This window comes from Cavia porcellus, unplaced genomic scaffold, assembly GCF_034190915.1.
Source record: "Cavia porcellus strain 051 isolate PalLab524CR breed Dunkin Hartley unplaced genomic scaffold, mCavPor4.1 scaffold_24, whole genome shotgun sequence".
Classification (NCBI taxonomy): Eukaryota; Metazoa; Chordata; class Mammalia; order Rodentia; family Caviidae; genus Cavia; species Cavia porcellus.
The window spans coordinates 20,647,641-20,670,085 of NW_026947507.1; the positions used below are offsets into that span (position 1 = coordinate 20,647,641).

Below are 22,445 nucleotides of genomic sequence, written 5' to 3' on the forward strand. Positions count from 1 at the left end.
GGCTCTTGGAGTGGTTCTCTAGAGAACACATCATTATACAAAGCATGACTGGATCTGGTCTGCTTTCTTGCTTCTTGTCTCATTGTGTGATTTTTCTTTCTGGTACTTCCACTGTGCTATAATGAAGCCAGAAAATTTTTGTTGGAACCATCAGATGCTGGTTACATGCTCTTAGTCCTCCTGAATTATGAGCCAAATAAATTGCTTTTCTTTATAAAGCACCCAACTTCAGGCACATTGGTTATAGCAACAGAAAGCAGATTACTGTAATGACCTTCAGAATTTTTCTCTGAAATGCTTCACTCCATTCCTTTTTCCTTTCCTTTCCTTTCCCTTTCTCTTTCTTTCTTTCTTTCTTTCTTTCTTTCTTTCTTTCTTTCTTTCCTTTCTTTCTCTCTCTCTCTCTCTTTTTCTCCTCTCTTTCTTTTTCCTTTTCCTCCCTCTTTCTCCTTGCTCTTTCCTTATTTCCTGTGTCCCTTTTTTCTCTTTCCCTCCCTCCTTCCCTTCCTTCCTTCCTTCCTTCCTTCCTTCCTTCCTTCCTTCCTTCCTTCCTTCCTTCCTTGCTTCGGGACAGGAGATTCATCCCAGGCCTTTACACTGAGCTACATCTGCTATTTCCCCTACTCTCCCTTTTCTTCTTTTGGTCAATTGAGCTAAATTTTTAAGACTGGCCTTGAACTTGAGATCCTCCTGCCGTAGTCTCCTAGAGTACTAATAATACAAGCATGCACCACCACAACTGCAACCCACAGGTACTCTTGATCCAATCCATGTAGCCCAGCATTTTCTCTTTCCTTCGTTGCTTCTGCTCTTGATTCTCACTGTCGGCTCACAGTGACTAAAATTGAGATGTTGAGAGGCAATTATTTCTGGAGGCTTTAGGAAAGAACACTTTCTTTTGCATTCTACACTTCTACGGATTACCTGCTTCATTGGCCCATGGGCTCTTCCCCACTAATCTTTGGGGAAACAGTTTGATCTGCCCCCAGACTTTTGCTCGCTTTTTCTTCTGTTGTTATATTTTTCTTCTCCGAGCCCCCTGTCTCCTAATCACTGACATGGATCTTTGCAAGCTATGGTCTCAGATGCTGCTTATAAATTAATATGTCCCCAAGGGGAGACACTACCTGTAGTTTATCAAAGTCGATAGCTGTGGCAATTCTTGACAATAAATTTTAAGACAATTCTGTACACTTCTGAGGCATAATCTTCACAATACCAAGACATGAGCACCAAAATAGGATTCCATGGTGAGTTTGGCAGGGGGCCGAGAGAGGCACATAAAGGAAGAAAGAATTAAAGCTCCATACTAACTGTAGGAAAGAAGGAGAGCAGATGTCACATGGCCCAGGTAACAGGTTCTGTACCCAGGCTGGAGCATTAAGCTAGGAACAGAAGTACGCTACAAGCAGTGCACTCGCATGAGTCTTTATTATTCCCTCACTGAGGGAGAGATAAGTAATGTAAAAGAAAGATGAAAACTTCAATAAAGTGAGGCCCCGAGTGGCCCTGAACCCACAGCAGCCCTCCTACATCAGCCTTGTGAGTGCTGGGATTGCAGGTGTGCACCAGCACCCTTGGCAAAGGATGTGTTTCATGGATAATGACGATAATAATTCTAAAGTCTCTTATGACTTTTCTGACCCAACTGTCTTTAATACAATCTTACAAACAGTTTTTAAAAAATCATTTTAAGTGAAAAATGCACAGGTGAGAAAATACTGATGGTTCAGTCATTTCCATTCCATATGAGAAATAAAAAACAGCGATACTGGGTACATGGTCAAGAGATGTGAGGTTACAGTACAAGAGAAGTAAGGGAAGGAAATGTTGTCTGTGAAGCTTAGAGCTGCACACTGATTGTAAATATGCAAACAGACTGCATTGTTGAGTAGGAGTACTAAAAATTCAGTACTTTCTCACTTTATAAAGATTTTTCTAACCTGCCAATCAAACAAACAAGCCAAGAATAAAACAAATTAAAAAACAAAACAAAAACAAAAACAAAAAAAAGTGCTTGAACAATTCTAAGGGTAGGGATTGATATCTTTTGTCCTTTTTCTGGAACCAAAAACTAGCCCTTTCTCCATGCTGGGCAGGATGCCAGAGGTGCTGGGCATGGGGAAATTCTATAGCAGATTTTTGCTTTGCTTTGTGAAATCCAGGCCATCGTTTTCAGATTAAAGCCCTGACAAATAAAACACTGAACAAGGCTTAATACGTCTTTCTTGGTTGACTAGTTGCTAAAAGTACCCTCCTCACATTTACCTGGCAGAATAGCTACTCAAAACCAGTAGAGGCAGCTTTTTCTGAAAGTTTCCAGCTCAAAGACGTGGCCCTGCAGCATCTCTCAAGAGGGTCCTAGAAGCTTCCAGCCAGGTTTCTTTATTTATAATGCAAAAAATGAGGTTAAATCTTACCAGCTAAAGTAAAGATTGATAAGATTAATTTTCTCTCTGTTCTCTTGTCTCAGACATGGCAAATGCATGTTGGTTTAATGTTTTACATTTAGCTGATTTGAAGTGTCCATTAGGACACTAGTGACTAGTGCTTAGAGCGGAAAGTTTAGATGGACACAGTAAGTCGGTTTCTACTGGGATTCACTATTATCAGGAAGGACATACTGAGGGATGATTTTGTTCCTTGCTTCCTTATTAAACGGGAAAATCACTTACCTTAATTTCTCCATTGAGAATGAAGTGAGCTCTAATTAGGTACACTTGTCTATTTTCATGTTCTTATTCCGGAAAAAATATCTGTTTACTAGACAGATATAAAAGCATAAAAGCATGAAGGTTGCTTTGTGGCTGGAATGAGGATGTGGTAAAGAAACTTCAAATCAAATCAACCAAACCAGACTTATGTTGAGTCTCCGCATATTTGTTTATACAGAATTCTGCAAGTGGTTAGAAGCAGAGGGCCTTTCTGGTTTTTTTTTTTTTTTGCTTCTATTCAATGTTTTGTTTTCCTTCTTTATTCCCATCCCTCTCATCATCCCACTGGAGTTTTTATTCATTTATTTATAGTAGTTTTTTAACCAGAATTTTCTATGCTTTCTATTTTTCATGCAAAGCCTATCCAAAAAAGATATTTATCATTATCTGTCCATCTTCTGTATCATGGGAAGGCAGTCTTTCCATCTTTTGAGCATAAGGTTCTCCTAATCCATCATCATCTCATCAATGGTCAGGAGGAATGGCTCTTCTTTCTGCTGCTGTGTTGAGTTATGAATATTGAATCTGTTTTGTCTGGGCAGGGATGATGGCCTGAATTGAGTCTGCCCTGTGTTGATGTCTCAGTTTTCCATCCTCCTCAAGGAACTCTGTAGGGAGGCCCACAGAATGAAACATACGGTCTAGAGTGGGAGATGAGAGAGCATATTATTTGGTCAGTAACAAAGTGTACTCGTGAGTAAAACTAGCAACTATTCACAAGAACAGTACAACTGGGAGAGTTCTGAGGAGACAGAACCAGGGCTGGCAACTGAGGACTGAGTTGGTTTCTCTTTTGTTTTCCTAGAGCTTGAGGGGAGTGGATAAAGATTATATCTGATGGAACTTTTCCAATCAGAGTGACTCTACCCTTACAGGAAGCGAGATTTTGAACTCATAGTATCTTGGCTGGAATAAACATGGCAGGCAAAGCGTATGTGGAGCCAAAGCCACAATGCAAATGTATATAATAGGGGCCTAAAAGAGTCAGATGGGGACTAAGTAGGTCTACTGGGGGTTTGATTCACATGAGTCTGCATGCCTGGACCTGACCTACATGGCTGTGCTAGTGGGGTACCTGAAAGGGGATGGATGAGCCTTGCTCAGGAAACGGCAAGACCTCAAGTTCAGGAAGCTTCACCACCTGTTGCAGAGTTTCCTTCACAGCTCAGCTCAGCTGCCCTTCTTCCAGCTCTCACTCAGGTCTAACTAACTGCCTATTCTATCATTCCCCACTCAAGGAGTCCGGGCCCTGAAATTTTTCAAACATGGAGATGGAGAAATTCTTTTGTGGTTCTTTTCTGGTGATCACAGGTGATGTTGCCTCTACATCCCTCATCCTGTTGCCTGGAGTAGGGTGGCATGTGCATGGGAGAGGGAGTTAGGGATGGAAAGTTATTGGAGTCGTCACGTCATTTGAGCAGGTAGAGGCGCTGGGGGTTGGCCAGCTGACTCTTCAGTAGTAGGTGGTTGAAATCTTGGGAAAGCATTATTTTGAGTGTAATGGCCTCTGGGCAAGAAAAGCTAAGCCTGGTAAATAGGTTAAGGAATCATAACTTGAGCAGGAGTAATAGTAGGTGGAAGTAGAGTATGGGAGGGCTTTGAAGTGATACATGTAGGAAGAAACAAGAAAAAAGGCAGTGTTTTGGTTTGAGGGCACAAATGTCTCCCTGCATTGTGTGCAGCTACTGCAGACTGTCAAACACATGGTACTGCGGTAAATCAGTTTTTATTTCTTATATCAAGTGAAGTGCTTGGTGTTTGGGGGTCACTGAAGGAGGATGAGTTAAGCTTGAGTTGTTTAGCTGCACCCACACACCACTTCCATCTTATGTCACAGCTAGACAATGTTCCATGAGCATTTTAAGATCTGGATTTTTGTTAATGGTAGATCTGTGGGATAAGGCTTAAATTGACTGAGGCCAAATGTTCTTTTTAATGGTTATTACCAGGCACTCATGTGTAAGAACCTTGCTTTGCAATCTCTGAGAGCTGAAGAGAGTGCCACATCTTAATTTTGACAGTGTTTGTTGTATTTACACTCCTTTTCTCTCCTCCCTTCTCTTCTCCCCTCTTCTTTTTTTCCCCTCTTCTTTCCTCTCTGTTTCTATTCTTGTTACTGTCTGTGTCTGTCTGTCTGTCTCTCTCAGTGTCTCTGATGGCATCACTGGTTAATAATTTTGTAGGTATGTTTTATTTGTTCCTTTCATTGGGATAGCAGGTGTTAAACTGTCATATTCATCCCTTTGGGGAAGAGACTGGAATATAGATGATAGTCTCACTGTACAAGAAATCATAGAGATTAAAAACCAAGCTTCTCATTTTTGAGGACAGGCTTTCTTGTGACAGGATTCTATACTTTGTGGATGTACATTACAAAACTCTTCACTTGGTTTAAACTATTTGCCACTGGATTTCCCTTCTTTGTACCAGAAGAGTCTTGAAACATTCTCTTTTCTTTCTCCATGTATATAATACTTACAATGTAATAGAAGAAAAAATTTTGCATAATTGGACAAAAATAGTGATATTAACACATAAAGCATCTATTTTCTATTAAGGTTGTTAAATTTTTGTATGAAAATAAAATAATACCCAAATTTATGTTTGGTGCAGGCACAGAGGTCATCACTAGTTCCTCTGTGAGACCCTAAACAGACTTCAAAGTTCAGAAGTCAGAACAGACTGATTCATTTCTGTGTTGTTATTTGTAGTGTAATTTCTAATATATTAAGAGATGTATTAAGAATTTTGAATAGAAACAAGGTATCTTCCATAACATCATATACTAAGGTATTTTGTTATATTTTGTTTGTTTTTAAGAAAAAATTCTTCTTTAATTTATTTAAAGAAAAAAATTACTGTTTTCTTACTCAGTAAGAGTTTTAAATTCTAAATATCTGTGAAAGATCAAGATTAGAAAATAGTTTTAGAGGTAGTTGGCCCAAGAATAATTGTTTCTTGCTTATTTGTTACTTAATGAGTTGCTGAATTCTTTGAGGGAAGAAATGGATGATCTTGAAATTTGGGGCAGGCACAGGGGAGAGGGCTGGGAGGAGTTAGCTATCAGAGCAAAGACCAGGTGCTTCCATCTAGAAAGGGGAGATCAGGGAAGGCACTTTTGGTGTTGTGCACACAGGTAGAATTAAGATGGGATAATTGCTCCTGAAAGGTTTTGAAGCCATTCATGAGTCTTGAGATGGCAGTGTGAGTGGGGTGAAGTGAATGGAAATTGAATTGTGGGGAACTTCCCAGCTGGTAACGAGATGAAAGATGCCTGTTGAGTAATATAATTGGGATATGGGTTTGTTTTGCAAAAAAGAAAAAAAATGCTACGTTCCTGACATCAGATCCATCACTTGAGTATTTTAAATTTCCTGTTAAAATTTTTTGTGCTTAATTAATTGAGTACTGGTCATTTCAAAGTAAATTACTCTAAATGATCAATTTAGACTGGGGATGTAAAGCTTTTACATCCCCATTGTTTTTAGAAGCAATGTTAGCATAAACACAGAGCAGCTTCTGTTTCAGTTGAACCCAAGGCACCAAGGGTTTTGAGTAATCCTGTTCTGTCTCAGTATCTTCACATTTAAATATGTGCTCTGTTAGATTCAAAATCTTGTTTTTGAAATAAAAAAAGTAATGTTTAGTGAGACCTTCCTCTGGGTCATACTTCACCATATACATTCCATGCTCCATTATTTTATACCTTTGGGAGCCAGGCTATAAGCTCTGTGAGGACAGCAAATGTTTCTACTTATCATCCTACATCTTATGACATGCTGTGCTATGCCCATAAAAGACATTCAAAATTACTTCCTAATAATGAAATAAATGACCCTGCACAATAAAAAAAAAAAAAAAAAAAAAAGAAAACTTGTTTATCTGTCCAGTGGGTTTAATTTATCCAGAATGTAACTCTACAGGGATCCGCAGCAATTAAACAAATGACATTTCTTTTGACCACTTTGTGTTTTGATGAAATTTCAGGTTTAATTACTACTTGATAATAAAAAAGCAAGTAAAAGTAGATGCTATGTTAGTTCTAATAAAAAAATTACATAATTCTTTTAAAGATAGGAATTAATGGAATCAACAATTTAGATTAATTTTCCAGTTTAGTTGATAAGTAAAAATGTCCAATTAAATAGTAAAAAATTGTTTTGCCCACTTTTTCCCCTCTTAGTTCATTTTTGCATAGGAAATTTATAGGAATAAGGAGAAAATTCAGAAATATAAAGCAATAAATAAATGGAGAAATAAATCAGAAATGATAGCAATTCTGTCAAGAAAGCTGAACAAATGGGATAAGAAATACAATAAACACAAAGTGGCACCCCACATGGACTACACACTTGATTGAACTTCTCTATTTTATGTGTATACTTGATTCAAAATGGATTAAAATTACAGCCTCTAGAGAGAGATTGCCTGCTTTAATCCTGCATTCTGCAACTATGAGTTATATGACCTTGGTAAAATTACTTACCTCCTTTGTATCTCATTTTCATATATTAAAAAATGGGAATAATAATAATGTCTACCCAATAAAATTGTTGTTAAGGTTGTGATAATACATTTCATGTTTTTGAAAACAGCTCCTTTCACATAAAAATGGTTAATAAAAACATGAGCTATGATTGTCATCATATATATATATATATATATATACATACCATATTCTAACTACTTACATAAAATTATGAAAAACATTTGTGTATTTATGTGTGTAACAAATGCTACACAATAAGTATATCTGCATTTGAATCTGTACATTTCTATTAGAATCTTATTGTGGTGTTGAAAACAACCCCACTAATGTTTAATGCTCAGTAGAAAGAAAAGGATGCTTTCGTTGTTGGTGCTGTCTCAAGAGTCCTCAATTTACATGGCTTGCTCAGCTCTCATGCTCCAACTACAAATCTTTCTTGAGCTCATGGTCCTGTGTATTTTTCATTTCTCTCCATATTCTTTTTCTTTCTGTTCCTACCATTGGTACTAGTACTCATCATCTTCTAGAAGATGGTTATCTACTTGCAGAAGTGGAAAACCACTGTGCCGGGACACTAGATCCAATTTGACAGCCCTTACTCAAATTACAGTAATAACAAGAAGCTGTTCATGAAGTTGTCAGTGTAGACTAATATGCTTTTCATAAAAGGGAACATTCTAATGCACTCTAAATTCACCTTGCTCAAAATAAATTACAGTTTTACATTAACCTGTGCCATGGTTTATGTTAGTGGCTCCCAAGCCTCAGGCAGTTATGGATGTAACCAAATGTAGAATTTGTGATTGGTTCCTTGTCTAGTGCTGGGATTGGTGGTGTGAGTGCTACACCGGCCCAGGGGTGGAGCCAGGATACAATGTATCCTTGGGAAGAAGGTGTGTCTCTTTCTTGCCCACTGGTGCCTGCCATTTGCCGCTGGCCATGAACCCAGCACCACCGTTCCACCCTGACAGTTGGAGACAGCTGAGGACTGAAAACTCCAAGAACTATAAGAAATAAACGTTTCCTCCACTAATTTTGGATGTCAGGTATTTTGTCTCAACAAGCAAAAAAGTAACTAAGACAATCTGCAGTAAGCTTTATAAGTAATTTCTTATATTCTGAAGAGAATGAATAGATTGTTACTACACCTTTATTGCATTTCTATCCTGATACTTTGAAATAAAGTTACTGGAATCTGTCATGCAAATACTTAATACTGTTTTAAAAAAAAAAAAAACCCAAGTTGCAGCTTACCAGATAAAATAGTAATTTAAAGTAATCTTCATTTAGAATACAAATATACCGCTGACTTTATTACTTTATTTACTTTAATATTTATTTAAACTTCTTATGTCACAATTTCCTTAACATAACCTTTTAACAAATGGTTCTTAGTGTTGGAATGGAGTTACATTTTCCACCATACTTTGGTCAGAAAGGATGTTATTTAATAAGCTGAAACTTCTCCTGTCTCTTAATATGATTATGCTTTATTTCTAAAATGCATCAAATTCTGTCTCTATTTATTGTACATGTGAAAAGTCCAACATTCTTTACAGTTATTGAAATATTTTGAATTCTAATATTAAACAAGAAATATGCATACATACTCTTCCTTACACTAACCACGCGCTGCATCTTTAAAAGTCACATTTTAATGTCTAGATGATCCTTTCCTTGGGATAGTTCTACTTATGATTTTTTCCACTTTATAATCTATTTGGAAATTTCCTTTGAACTTTAAATTTTGATCTTTTCATGGACTATGAATATGATGTTGGACAGAGACAGCAACTTTAGCTCTCAGGAGTCACATGGTCAAGGGGAGGAACAACTTATATGCTACCCTGTTGTATCTGTGGTTGGGTGTATTAAATGCAGTTTGGGATCACTATGCTTTTGTAAGCCTAGGGGTATGGTATTTGTAATCAAAATTAACTTTGCAAATACAACTATTCAGGAATAGCCTAACATACTTTCTCAAACTTCCTAATTCATGTTCATAATTTGCAAGCTCTATCAGGTTTTTTTTTTTTTTTTTTTTTTTTTGCATTGTTACATTTTTGTAGAACACAATGATTACATTGGTCAAGGGGAGTTTGTAGGTATATGCAGCACATCTTGCTTCTTTTTTTATGGCCTCCCTCTTTGCCGCCTTCCCTTCTCCCCATCTCTTGTACCCCTCATCTATAACTTCTGTATTTCTTATTGTCCTTAGCTTAGTGTATTTCAGAGACTCATCTGGGGATGTGGCATTTTGAAATTCAATAAAACCATAAAAATAGCAGCGATTGAAAACAATATAGCTCATTTTGTTAACTCTAATTAAATAAATCTTAGTACGTGAGATTAAAGAGCTTTTACAATAGGAAAAACCTTGCAAATTCTACAAAGAATAACAACTGTGTTGAAACAATGTAGTAAGACTGTCATCTATTTCAGGAATGATTTCAAAAGTTTTAAAGTGGGGTCACAGATGCTTTTGAAGTTCAACCACATGACATGTCCAATCACAGACACAATTAATAGCATGAAAAGCCCTTCCAGCTAGACTTTCAATATACGTTCAGCTACCTCAGTGTATTTTAGTAGGCTGCAATGTCATTCTTCCTATCCTGTGTAATAAGAGTTAGAATTCTTGGTGATCAGATTTGCTTAGGGAGATTGTGTACCCTGAAGTGACCCTTCAGTTGCTAAATCAGATCTCTCTCCTAGTCTATCAAATTGAATATACTGATCCTTGAAAAAAATCCATACACACTGTCTTAGGAAGAAAAAACTCTTATATACAGGTTAACATTATTTTCACAAGAGCAGATGACTTCATGATTGAGAAAAATACGTCGGACTTAAAACCTAACATTGCGAGACCTGAGAACTTTTGTTTGTCTTTTCCTAAAAAATAGCTTGTGAAAGAGTAAATTATTTGAACTGACACCAAACTTAATGCCAGAGAAAGAAGGAGATTAATATTTGCAAAGTGCCAATGACAACTGTGCCAAGATTAGTGCTGAATGCATTTGACTCCCACTGAATCCCTGTTGAGAAAGGTCTTGTTTTCTTTATGTACAACTGGGGAAGAGGTTATTAAAGAGGTCCTGGCAGATGGGCACGGCTGAAAAACCTGTACTTTGAGCTCCTACCCTCACATTGTAGTAACTTAACAGAGCCTAGATAATGGGTGAAACCCTCAATTTGAAAAATAATCCAGTCCTTTGCTTCCTAATCTTGTCGAATAAAGAACTGATTTGTTTGCATACTTTTTAGTCTACTTCACCAAAGGACTCTGGTGCTTTAATTAATAGCATAGATTTAAAAGCCGCACTCTCTTGGTTCTAATACCAGCTTGAGCATAGAGGAATTGTAAAAGGAGCAAGGGACTTAGTATTCTCTCCCTGTCTCCACATCTGTAAGGTGAAGATAATAACGCTCTGAATCTCATGAGTTATTTAGAGGATTAATAAGTAAAAGTGTGGACAAAAATGCTAAAGAAAAGAGAGGGTATTTGGCTCAAAATAAGCCCTGATTAAGAGTTTTGTATTGTTCTGAATTGTATCCAATAGAATAGTGATCCGATTCCAGTATTTTCTAGACATATTATAGTTGGTATTTTTCCTGAACATATAATTCCTCCTGCTTAACAATGGTTATAATTTCATCATTTTGTATAACAAATATGCTTTTCAAAGGTGGTTGTCATCTTCTGTTATTTGGAAAATTTACTCTCCCAAGCCTCATTTCTCTCATCTGCAAATTTTAATTAATGGTACACACTTCAGGATATTGAAAGAATAAAGGGAAATAGTGTACACAAAACATTCAACACAGTAGCTGGTACTTGTTTCAGTCACTATGGGAAATCAGTAAATATTAATAAATTTCTTTGTGTTTGAAGAAATCGAAGACAAACATCCTTGCCTTAGGTCATCCAATGAATTTTACTGATGCATCTTAGTACATAGCAGTGTACCTCAAACATTAATTATTAGTAAAGAAATAAATAGGCATTAAAACTTATTTTTTCTAAAAGTATAGTGATCCTCAACCTTTACTGTAATAGTTGATGTTTTATACATAGGCATGTTGGTTATAACAGGTAGCCAATAACAAGAGACTTAGTTGTTTTTTAAGCCATAAGAAATTTGTTTTTGTTGATTTACAAAAGGTGTGCTGAATCTCACAGCACAAATTGTACCTTCTTGCATTGTCTTCTCTGTATATCTTCTAGAAAAGGCTAGGTATTATTTGTTTTTAATACTCAGTTTGGTATATTGACCTCGGTTTCATGTATGTTGATATTTACTTCCTTAATGCATATAAACAGAAGTCAACATAATGTTGAAACTACTGTATTAACAATGCAGCAGTACTGAATGGCCAGTTGACAGATCTGTTGATAAAAGCAGTACTTTAACAAAAAGTGTGATGGCTCTGACTATACACCGACCCATCTGCGTCGCCATTCTATCCCTAATGTGGGATACCCATTGGTTCACACTCACACACACACACACACACACACACGCACAAGGAGGAGCAAGGGGAATGAAAGAGGGATTTCGTAAGTAATATTTTGAAGTCTTCAAAATCTCAGGATAGGAATTGTTAGTAAATGGTTTTTGAGATTGAATGCATTGGGCTTTTTTTTCCCCAAAATATTAACTAATATTTTGAACATCTTTTAACTTGATTTGAAAATTTTAAACATGAAAATATTATATTGTACCACATCAAAACAATTGCAAATGATTCCATTTGAACAGAAAAGATAACACTCCAGATCTTTCAAAACGTTCATTGTCTTTCTTCTTTTCTACTAAATAATAATGTCTTGAGAACCATTTCATAGTAAAGATTTTTAGATATCTTTTATGCCAGTGGGTAGTGTTAAAGGACTTCAAGTACCACCCTTATTTACTTTCATTGTTACACATATAGAACCCGATATTGTCCATTTCTATGTATTTGTTTATTTTGTCTCTATAGTTCTATTTAGAGAACAGTACTATGAGAGAAGGCATATGATAGCTGTTACATTTCCAATGAACTAACCAAAGAAACGAGATGCCTGTCTCACAATGGTGAGTTTTCAATACACAGTGATGAATTAGCAAATAAAAGACCATCTTTGGGTAGAATACTCTGACCTCTTGTATTTCCTTTTAATAAATGACTACAGATTCTGATTGATATTATGACTCTTATGAGATCAAATTTTTTTTTATTGGTACCTGGGATCAAACTCATGACCCTGCACTTGCAAGGCAGGTGCTTATGCTGCTGAGCTAAATCCCCAGCCCCTGAAATCAAACTTTCATGTTAGGTTTTTAAGTCTGAAGTAGTATTCTGTTTATGTATCCAACCTTGCTTATGAGACATTGACCTTTATTGAAGAATCTTTAAAGACTGTGAGATGTATAACAAGGGTTGCATAAAAGATAGTTAAAAAAGTATATCCTCTTCATTTAGCTACAAGTGTTAAGGCTATTAAATAAACATACTTGCATCATTTATTTCCAGGAATCAATTAGTAAACTATTATTGACTGTTTGTACATTGAATGTCTTGGGAACTGAGACTTTTTGAGAGTCTTTTATACTCAAATTTTGCTTCTTGATAGCTATGGAGTTAAGAAAGAAATCATTTGATTTTCTTAACTTCACTGTTGCCACCTGAAAAATATGAACATCACTTACTCTAAAGATTGTAAATTGTAAGATAAAATATATTCATAATGCAGCAACATGAGTGTTACCTAAACATTTGTTAACTATTACTGAATAGGAAGAGCTAAACCTGAGAAGCTGGGCATTTTATAAGTCTATCTTTAGGCTGACTTGATGAACTAAGGGGAGAATTAAGTGAAGTTCATGATTCTGCTTGCAGTGACAGCCAGGAGAAATGGATATCATACACACTGAAAGGTTAAAAATGAATAAAGGTACTTCACCTGGCACATTTAAGGTGAAGACAAATGGTATTGAAATTCAGGCCTTTAGATGAAAGAAGTAATAACTCATATTCCTGCTTTAATATTTGAAATATTAAATGCTAAAATAGCTTTGCATTTTAACTGGGATGACTGCAGTGGGATTCTTATTGGTGACTTGATCATAGTGCTGAACCCTATAAAGAGCTGTTGTAAAATGTGATGGATTGTGTGATTTGCTGCACACTCAGTCTCAACTGATGTTTTCCAGAGCTCACTTGAAGCTAACATTGTACAGTGAGCAAAGAAACTTGAAATGTAAGTTATTTGTCCTGTTCAATGGCTTCAACATTTTGATCTATGGTCTGGTTCCTGGAGCTATGGTCTGTCTAAATATCTACCCAAATAGACCATATTTCTTTATGAATAAAACTTCTGGAGAAACATAGACAATGGTTTTTATCTGTTTCTGGCACATTCAGGACTTGAGCATATTGATTCTCTACTTGGTTCATAAAGAATACATTTTTTAAAAGTTGATCACCTTGTATTTTGTTTTTACATTATCTATTGTGTCCATCCTTTTCATTTGACTGACTCTGTTCTGATATGTCACGTTTGGTATCACTCTCTTCAAAAAAAAGTAATAAGAACTGTGGGAGTAATAAAACCCAAAATGTGTAATTGTCATTGTACAAAAGAGAGGAAAAGAAAGTGCTCTAAAGGTTATAACTGCATATATGTTTAAGCGTGTAAGATAGATAATCATGTTACTGAGTTTTTTGGATCATTGAACAAAACTGTTTGTACTCTCACTGAAAGTCCACTTTATATGCTTCAATTTTGTAACTTGAACAACTATTTCTAAGATGAGAATATGTAATCTATTAACTAGTGATTTCTTACTGTTTATTTTTAAAATTTTGTATTACTTGTACCCCTTTTCTGTTTTTTTCTTTTTCTCCTGAAATAAAAAAAAAATCTAAAAAAACAAAAAAGCTTCTTACTTATAACTAAGAGTCGCCAAGTGTCTTCAGCTATTGGTACAGTTTGGGTGTGACTTAAAAGTTCACGTGCTGGAAGCAGACTTCTCAATTTATGTAATGATATTAAGAGGAGATAGGTTTAAAATGGGGCCTGCCTGGAGAGAAATAACGAAGTCACGGGGCCCCACTTTCAGCTGGATCCTGTACAGTGAGACCTGGTTAGATCTCAGACAGGATTGGTTGACAGACAAGTTTTTGCAAAATGAAGGTAACTCACATGCCCAGGCTCTCTCTGCACCTGCTGCTTGCAGCTTCCATACTTGCTCCCACGGTATGATGCCATCTCTCCTGTAGTAATGCATGAAACTCTCACAGGATGTGATCCCCAGGGCTTGGATTGTTTAGTGTGCAACACAGCAAGCAAAGATGAAACTTTTTTCTTTATGAAACATCCTAGGCTGAGGAATTTTGTGATAGCAACACAAAAGAGATAAAGAGTGATATCTAGTTCACAATAAAGAAACCGTGCTTCATATCACACTGTCCTCCCTGAAGAAAGGGATGGGGCTTAATCTTAATTTTTCATAGGGAGAGATCCATTATGCCCTATATTTTTCATTGATTAATTGAGATATATTTGTAAAGGGCAGAATAATAAAGAAAGGTGCCAACCTGCCAATTTTCCTTTATGAAATAAGAAAAATCTTTAGATTACCTAAAATGATCTCTGGGAACATGAAGAATATAGTATAATATGCTTTTTTCATTCATAAAAGGACTTGCCATATAATGTATAAGCAAAAAGATTAAAATGGTTACATCAAAACTGAGAAGACTTGGTTCTCTGTGCACTGCAGAGTGTAATCAGCTTTTTCAGACGGCGTTTCCTATCATCTGCATCTGAAGGATGATCTAAAGCAGAGATTTAAGTGTCACTGCTTGAAAACCTGAAACTTCAAACTTCAAACAAACTACTAGCTTTACATAGCACTGCATTTGCTTCCTCCTCTTATTTATTTTAACAAGCTTGTCATTTGCAATAAGCAGTGTGAAATGTAAATTTAGGCTTACCTGAGATTTCTTAATTGTTAAACTCTAATTCAAATTAATGAAATGAAACTAAAGCTCATTCATTCTTCAGACAAGTTATATACTGCGTCTACTGTCAATCAACATACCACTCAGCTTTGCTCAACAATGAATAAATGATTTCATGAAGGACCTTATCACTGTTTTAAGTGCGGAATGACATCTTTTTTGTGTGGTGTAAGTTTATTAGTAGAAAGAGCAACTATCAAATTTCAGTTTCTCCATTTATCAGCTATGAGACATGAGAAAATTGCTTGAAGACTCAATTTTCTCACAAGAAAGAGAGATATCTTGTAAATATTTTGTGGAAGTTGTAAACTATAAAAATCGCTAACCTGATGTTGTTGCACAGTTTGTTGCAGTCAACTTAATATTCCCAATTTTATAAAGCTGTCAATTTAATTAACATTAAACCATTTACATGAATATCAAATAATACACAAAAATTTTTAAAAACTCACATTTCACTTTTTAGAAGCATTCAACTTTCAGATATATGTCCGTAGAAACTATGCATATTTTATGTTCATTTTAAAATTCAAAATATGCTGCCCACATTTTATTTTATACATTATTATTATTCCCTATATATTATTTCCATTTTTCAATGTACCAAAAGTTGATATATGATTCATTTCTCAAGCAAAGAATTCAAAATAAATAGCTTAATGAGGTGATGTGGGCATATAATCACAGCTGTTCAGGAGACTGAGGCAGGAGGATGCCTTGAGCCCGGGACTTTGAGGCTGGCCTGGGCAACAAACACACACACAGTCTATTTTGAACTGTTCTACGGGATATTTTTTGTTTTCCTTTTGGATTTTTTTTTTTTTTTTTTTCTTCACTGGGGTTGCACTCAAGACTCGCCCTTGCCAGGCAGGCACTTGTGCCACTGAATTAAATTCCCAGCCACTATTCTATAAGTTCTGATTAGATATAAGTGCTGTCTTATAAGTTGACTATTCCTATTGCTAAATCCCAAATCAGAAATTTTACAAAGTCTGAAACTTTTGGAGCAGCACCATGGTACTAAGAGTGAAGATTCCACTGCTGACTTCAAACTGTCTTATTTTTTTCTCAGGAGTAGTATTCTCGAGTTCTTCTGCTTCTCCTTTCTTTTTGTTTACAATACAGTTTTCTTTTAGTATGATCATACTTCCAAAAGTGATTTAGCACAATTCCAATCAAACAAACTTGAGAAAAAACAATATAGTTTATATGACATCAGAAGAAATCCATAATCACAAAAATAAACATGGTCAATAAGCACAAAGCAATATGCATTACATTCCTGGATTTCAAGTTATATTACAAAGCTACAGTGTAAAAAATAGCATGGCATTGTCCCCAAAACAGTGAATGGAACAGAACAGAGGATGCAGAAACAACCTCAGGCAGTTCAGCTGTCTGATATTTGACAAAAGGGTCAAAAATCTATATTGGAGGAAAGAGAGCCTCTTATAAAAAATTCTGGGAAAAAAGGCTAGCCACGTGCAGAGGATTGGATTTAGACTCATATCTCTCATTGTATGCTAGACTAAAATCAAAGTGAATCAAAGATCTAAATGTTGAATTGGAAATACATAATCTTCTGGAAGATAAATTAGCAAACTCCTGAAGACATAGTTTGGTTAAGGACTTTCTGAACAGAATTGCAACTATACAAGAATCAACAAATGGATTCGTACCATATTAAAAAGCTTCTCAAAAGCAAAGAAAACAACAGCAGAAGTAGAGAAAACCGATAGAGTGGGAAAAATACTAGCTAATACTAGCGAGGTGTTTCTTAGACAAAAGGCTAGTAGTATATCTGGAATGTATAAATGTTTCAAAAAAATTGAACACTGCAAAATATACATTGGTAACTGAAATGAAGAGAGACTTCTTGGAAATTCATACAACCAACAGATACATAAAAACATGTTCAACACCTCTGGCCGTTAGAGACATGCAAGTTTAAACAACATTAAGATTTCACCTTACATCAGAAAAAAATGTTTATCATTAAGGAATCTAATAATAACAGATACTGGCCAGGCTATATGGAATGAAGGAACTCTTGTACATTGTTGATGGTCACATAAACTAGTATAACTGTTATGGAAATGAGTATGGAGATTTTTCAGAAATCTATAACTAGAAATTCTATTTGACCCAGTTTTTCCCCTTCTAATATTTGAAGTCATATTATATGCATACCCTCAATTTGTAATAGATAAATCTTGGAAGTGGCCTGTATATGCATTAATAGAGAAATGGATAAAGAAAATGCGATTGTTATACATAATGGAATACTATTCTGCCATAAGGAATGTTAAACTTGAGGCATTTGTGAGAATGATTTGAGACCATAATATTAAGTGAAAAAAATACATCAAAGATGCTATAGAGCATACAGAGATTTTCTTGGGAGTTAATTCAAATAAATCTCCCATGGTCTTTTTTTTCAAACTCCAGTCATTTAGGGAGCAAACTAGATTTTAGAAGTGTCTCTCTCATTCTTTACTAAGTCTACAAAAATTAATGACCACAATTTGACTAAGTTATATTTTCCATCATAAAACTTTTGGACACTAGGGGATATGATGTTTAATAAACCATAAAAGAGGATTTGCACCAGTGCTGGTCTACCATATGTAATAAGAATGACTCTCACTAATGAGCCTTTGTGTATTCAGTTTCTACAGTCTAGAATAACTTTTATTCCTTTCCTACGTTCCACCCGCACGTTCCCTGGCTATCTTTACCTTCTTTGGGTGAAAGGTATCTGCTTTAGTCTGTTCAGGTTTTAACTGCTCCTACTTGGAGATAGAAAACTTCACCAATTATCATACCTAAATGTTATCTTATACTCTCACTGTAGGCTCTTGTAAATGTTTGTGTTTGTTTTGCCTTATTAAGTAGCATTTGCCATACAACTTTTTGATTTGAGGCCTGAATTATACTTATGCCCTATTTGTAATGTATTATAATACAACATATAATAATTATAATAAGATATAATATATAATGTATTATATAAATGCCTGTTAGTTGTGTACTATAATTTTTGGTTAATATAAATATGTTTTCCATGTATTCTTTTTGTTCCTTGACCCAGGGACCATTAATATTTTTGTTTCCCATTTTTACAGTTGATGCTATATTTGGAACAGTGTGTTGTTTTATCCCTAATTGGCAGCTTTGAACATTGTATCACAAAGATAATTTCACAAAATAATAAAATATGTAGCTTTTTTCCATGTATAATAAATAGCATGCTTATCCATAAAGATAAGATGACATATTTTTTAAAAATTAAGAAAAATGAGATGAATTTGCAAAGATTTTATGATGAATAATGTGTTCACTAATTTACACAGAAAATATAACAAATAATTCTTAGATAATATTTGAAAAGGAAATGTTATTTAACTTCTAATGATAGTTTTCATGTACTTCATCTACTCAATGAACCTATATTCAAATATTCAATATAAGTGATGGTAGAGAGGGGTAAATATGATGTGTATAATGCAAAGGCAATGAGATGAGGCACCATAGTCCTCTCAACATGTAGGTCCTAACAGAGATAGAGAGAACATCATCAGTAGTTATTAAAGCTCATAGAAGTCTATTTAGAATTCATGAAATTAATATACCAAAAGCTAATGATGTTAACAATTTATTTTGACTAGTTTATACATACTTGGATATTCAAAGTAGTTTATTTCACCTGAGATCACAGTCTTAAAAAATAATCTTACAGACAATAATCAGCAACATCCACTCAATGGCTGTCACACAGAGGGAAGCAGAAGTGGGGAACTAGTGTTTAATGGGTGCAGAATTTGGGTTTGGGGTGATGAGAAGCTTCTGGAGATAGATAGCAGAGATGACCACAGGACTATGTGATCATTTCATTCCACGAAATGTAGACTTAAGAAATGATTAAAAGAACACGATTGTAATGTATATTTTCCACAAGAAGAAATGAAGCTTGGCTTACAGAAAGGTGATTGCTGAGAAGAAACTACGTGTGTGCATCTGTTTGTCCTCATCCATGTGGCAGAATCTATTGTAGTTTGGATTTGAGCGTGTTTTTCTTTTTTTATTTGTTTGTTTCTTGCGTATTTAAGAAAGTCAGAGTACGTTATTTTTGTCTTATTTTAGTAGCAATTAAACAATAAAACATCTTTTAGACAAAAAGGTGATGATTATAGGAGCTTATTGTTCTGCTGCAGTTTCTAGAAGGAAAACAAAAATCATAGTTTTCCATACATTTTACCCATTCAATATTTTTAAAATTTCTTATTTTTTAGTTAGGTTCCTTTTTTTTTTCTTTATATGAATCATGCAAATAGAAAGCTATGAAACTGAGTCTGATATTTGGAAAGCACTGAAGATACTCAGACTGGAATAGATTAGGAAAAAAAAAAACAGGTGTCAAGGTTAGAGCATTATTCATCTGACTTGGGTGCAAAGTCTTTCTTGATCAGCCCCAGGTGTCCTGGAGCATTAGTTTTTCTGGCATATTATGGGGGAAATAAGGGTTTCTTGATTAACATGGCAAATGGGTTAATGCATGTGCATGTGTTTTACAGATTGCAAAGTGATATAGGAATTTAACGTTGCATTATGATTTCTATGGGCAGTAATATTAGTAATTTGTTTCACTAATGATTTCTGTGGTATAGAATGAATAAAGAATATAAATGAAGAATGAGGTTCCTTTTTTGACTGCATGCCAAATTATGTCAGCCTAGGGATGAATTGAAGCAGAAAAACTGCCATGATTTTTTTTTTTTTTTTAATTCTCTTATGGTTTCTCTCAGTCTATGCCTTGAGCAAGCAATTATCTCAAAAACCATTGAACAGATTGACATGTATTCAGAGATAAAGGTTTTGAGCTGTTGGAAACATAGTTACCTTAGGGTTAAATTCATTTGAAATAAGAAAAGGGAAAAAATGAACAATTATTGAAGGGGCTTTTCATTCATTTAAGAGAAATAAAATGGAATGTTGTGCAGCTGTCTGTCCTTACATATTTGCATTTATAAGGACTTTTAGAGTGTGTACAGAATGATGATGACATGTTTTTAAAATGTATGTGAAATATTTGCTATAGTGCAAGAAATCTGCTGTACAGAATAAGAATGCAAATTATTTTTCATTAAAGGCAGAGTTACAGTGTGTGAGTGAGTGTGTGTGTGTGTGTGTGTGTGTGTGTGTGTGTGTGTGTGCTTACTTATTTGGAGATGGAAAAGGCAGTGATTTTTCCTTCCTTTATACTCTAGTAAGGGTTTGTGTTGCTTGAAAGAGATACTGTTTGTTTTCTGACTCTACCTTTATGAGATATAGAGACTCTGATTGTGTCCTGTCACTCAATAGCTTGAAGTACAAATGCTAATTTATTGCCAGACTGCTGCATTGTGATTTGCATTCCAAATCAGACTGCAGATTCCCATTAGAAATTGTTTTCCTGTTTTTCCTTGTCTAGAATTCCATCCTTTCTTTTATCACTCTACTCATTCCCTAATAATGAACGGTTAAAAATTGTCTTTCCAGAGATTTCCATTTGAAATCAGCAGCTTTAGTTGTCTTTAGATCATGACAATAAATTACAAAGACGTCAGAAGATTCTTTTCTCCTGCATGGTTTTCTCTCTTCTGTAAGTCATATGGCAATAAGTAAAACACTTAACACACATCACCGTAGCTCAAAGGTTTATATTTGTTCCTTTGAAAACCTATGCTTCTATTTCTTTTTAAATCAGAAAGATGTGAGCTCACAAGTCCTCTCAATAATAACCTTTTACAGATGAACCCTGGAATAGTATAATTACATCCCTTCTTGGCACCTTTAAATCAAATTGACTAGATACTTAGGAGACAGAAGGAAAACCCACTTTTGTAACGTATCTGGCTGGGTGAGAAGCAACTGCTGCAGCATAAAGAACTGATGGGAATCTGGGCTTTCCCACTCTGGTAGCAAAGGGGGGACTCATGAGTTGGTGGTCTGCTTCATGTTAGGAGGACACCCCTCCATCTGTTCGCAGCTCAGCCTGTTTCCAATTTAAAGCCAGATTTCAATACAAACCTCAATTTCTTTTCCGCATTTTAAATGCAAAGCAAGCCTATGAATCATAGTGTCTGTGCTCCTGGAATTCAGACCACATTTCCCCCCAAAATTTTCAGGCTGTTTGTTTGAATACCTGCTTACTGTGGTACACAATGGGCAGCTTTGAGAAGAAAAATTGATAATCTTCACGGAAGAGTAATTTGAATGAAATTACACTTGACAGCCAGTCTCCAGGCAAACAAGAGAACCTAGGGAGCCTAGCTAAGCTCTAAGGACTTGCCCAAGCCACTGCGGTTGGAACTTCCCAGGGAAAAAAATCACCAGTTTTTTCAACATCTAATTGAGCTTTTGATTAATTCCGTGTACCAGATCCTACTGAAGAAAGGTAGCCATGGAAGAGAATATGGAAGAGGGACAGACACAAAAAGGTACTGTGCTAAAAGGGGTTTTTGTGTGTGTGTGTGTGTGTGACTAATTATTTTTTAGTTTCCTTGTTTGCTTTAGACACTTGCCAGTAAGGCTCATGAATGTTTCTCTTTTGGAAGGCATTTTTCCCCCTTTTCTTTAGTCTGTTCTTCACTTGCAGTAATGTCTGGCAGAAATGTTGTCATTATTTGCAAATCTTTTTTGATGTAAGTATCTAAATGCAGAGTCAAGTATTAGTGATGAAAACATTGCGGCTTTGTTGCGAACTATTCTTTTGACCAGTCTTTGTTAACCTTCATTTATTTCATGTTTTCATGGTTGTCGAGCTTGGTCAGGGGATTGTTGGTATGAGCCAACAACACAATATTTGAAGAAAATCCCAGTAAAAAATCTGATGATGTAACCATTATTAATACCTTCGCATGGCCATCCGATAGAACAAAGACTAAAACCATTTATAATATTTTGTTTGTGCAAATTAAAAAAATATCTTGTTTTCCCTTTGAATGAATGCAGTCTTGCTTTAATGAAGATTGAGCAAAAAAGTTCATGATTTTTCAGAGTGTACAGCGTTGTTAAGGTTTTCCTGTCTATGTGATTGAAACTATGCAACTTCTAAGTAATAAATATGACGGAAATTTTCTGATGCATTTTGAATATGTGTAGGAATATCTGGATGTGTGAGTTAGGGTGAATATGACATTTTTATATCTTAATATTGGTCAAATACTGAAATTTCAAAAGATTCAAGC

At 35.4% G+C, this 22,445-nt stretch overlaps 1 protein-coding gene across 5 annotated transcripts in view; it reads left to right on the forward strand.

Moving 5' to 3' along the window:
• Nucleotides 1-22,445, forward strand: part of Gpm6a (glycoprotein M6A) — a 293,169-nt gene that overhangs the window by 143,945 nt on the left and 126,779 nt on the right. The window contains exon 2 of one of the 5 annotated variants that reach the window (XM_063234735.1): nucleotides 1-21,376. This exon is cut by the window's left edge and continues 87,901 nt beyond it. The exons of 3 other annotated variants lie outside the window; for them this stretch is intronic. Coding sequence is in view for 1 of the 2 variants with exons in the window: in XM_003469124.5 (XP_003469172.1) it covers nucleotides 21,659-21,695 (37 nt within the window). In the remaining variant the exon portion in view is untranslated. Of the gene's footprint in view, nucleotides 21,696-22,445 lie in introns of those variants that run through there. One more of the 5 variants, XM_003469124.5, reaches the window with a different exon arrangement.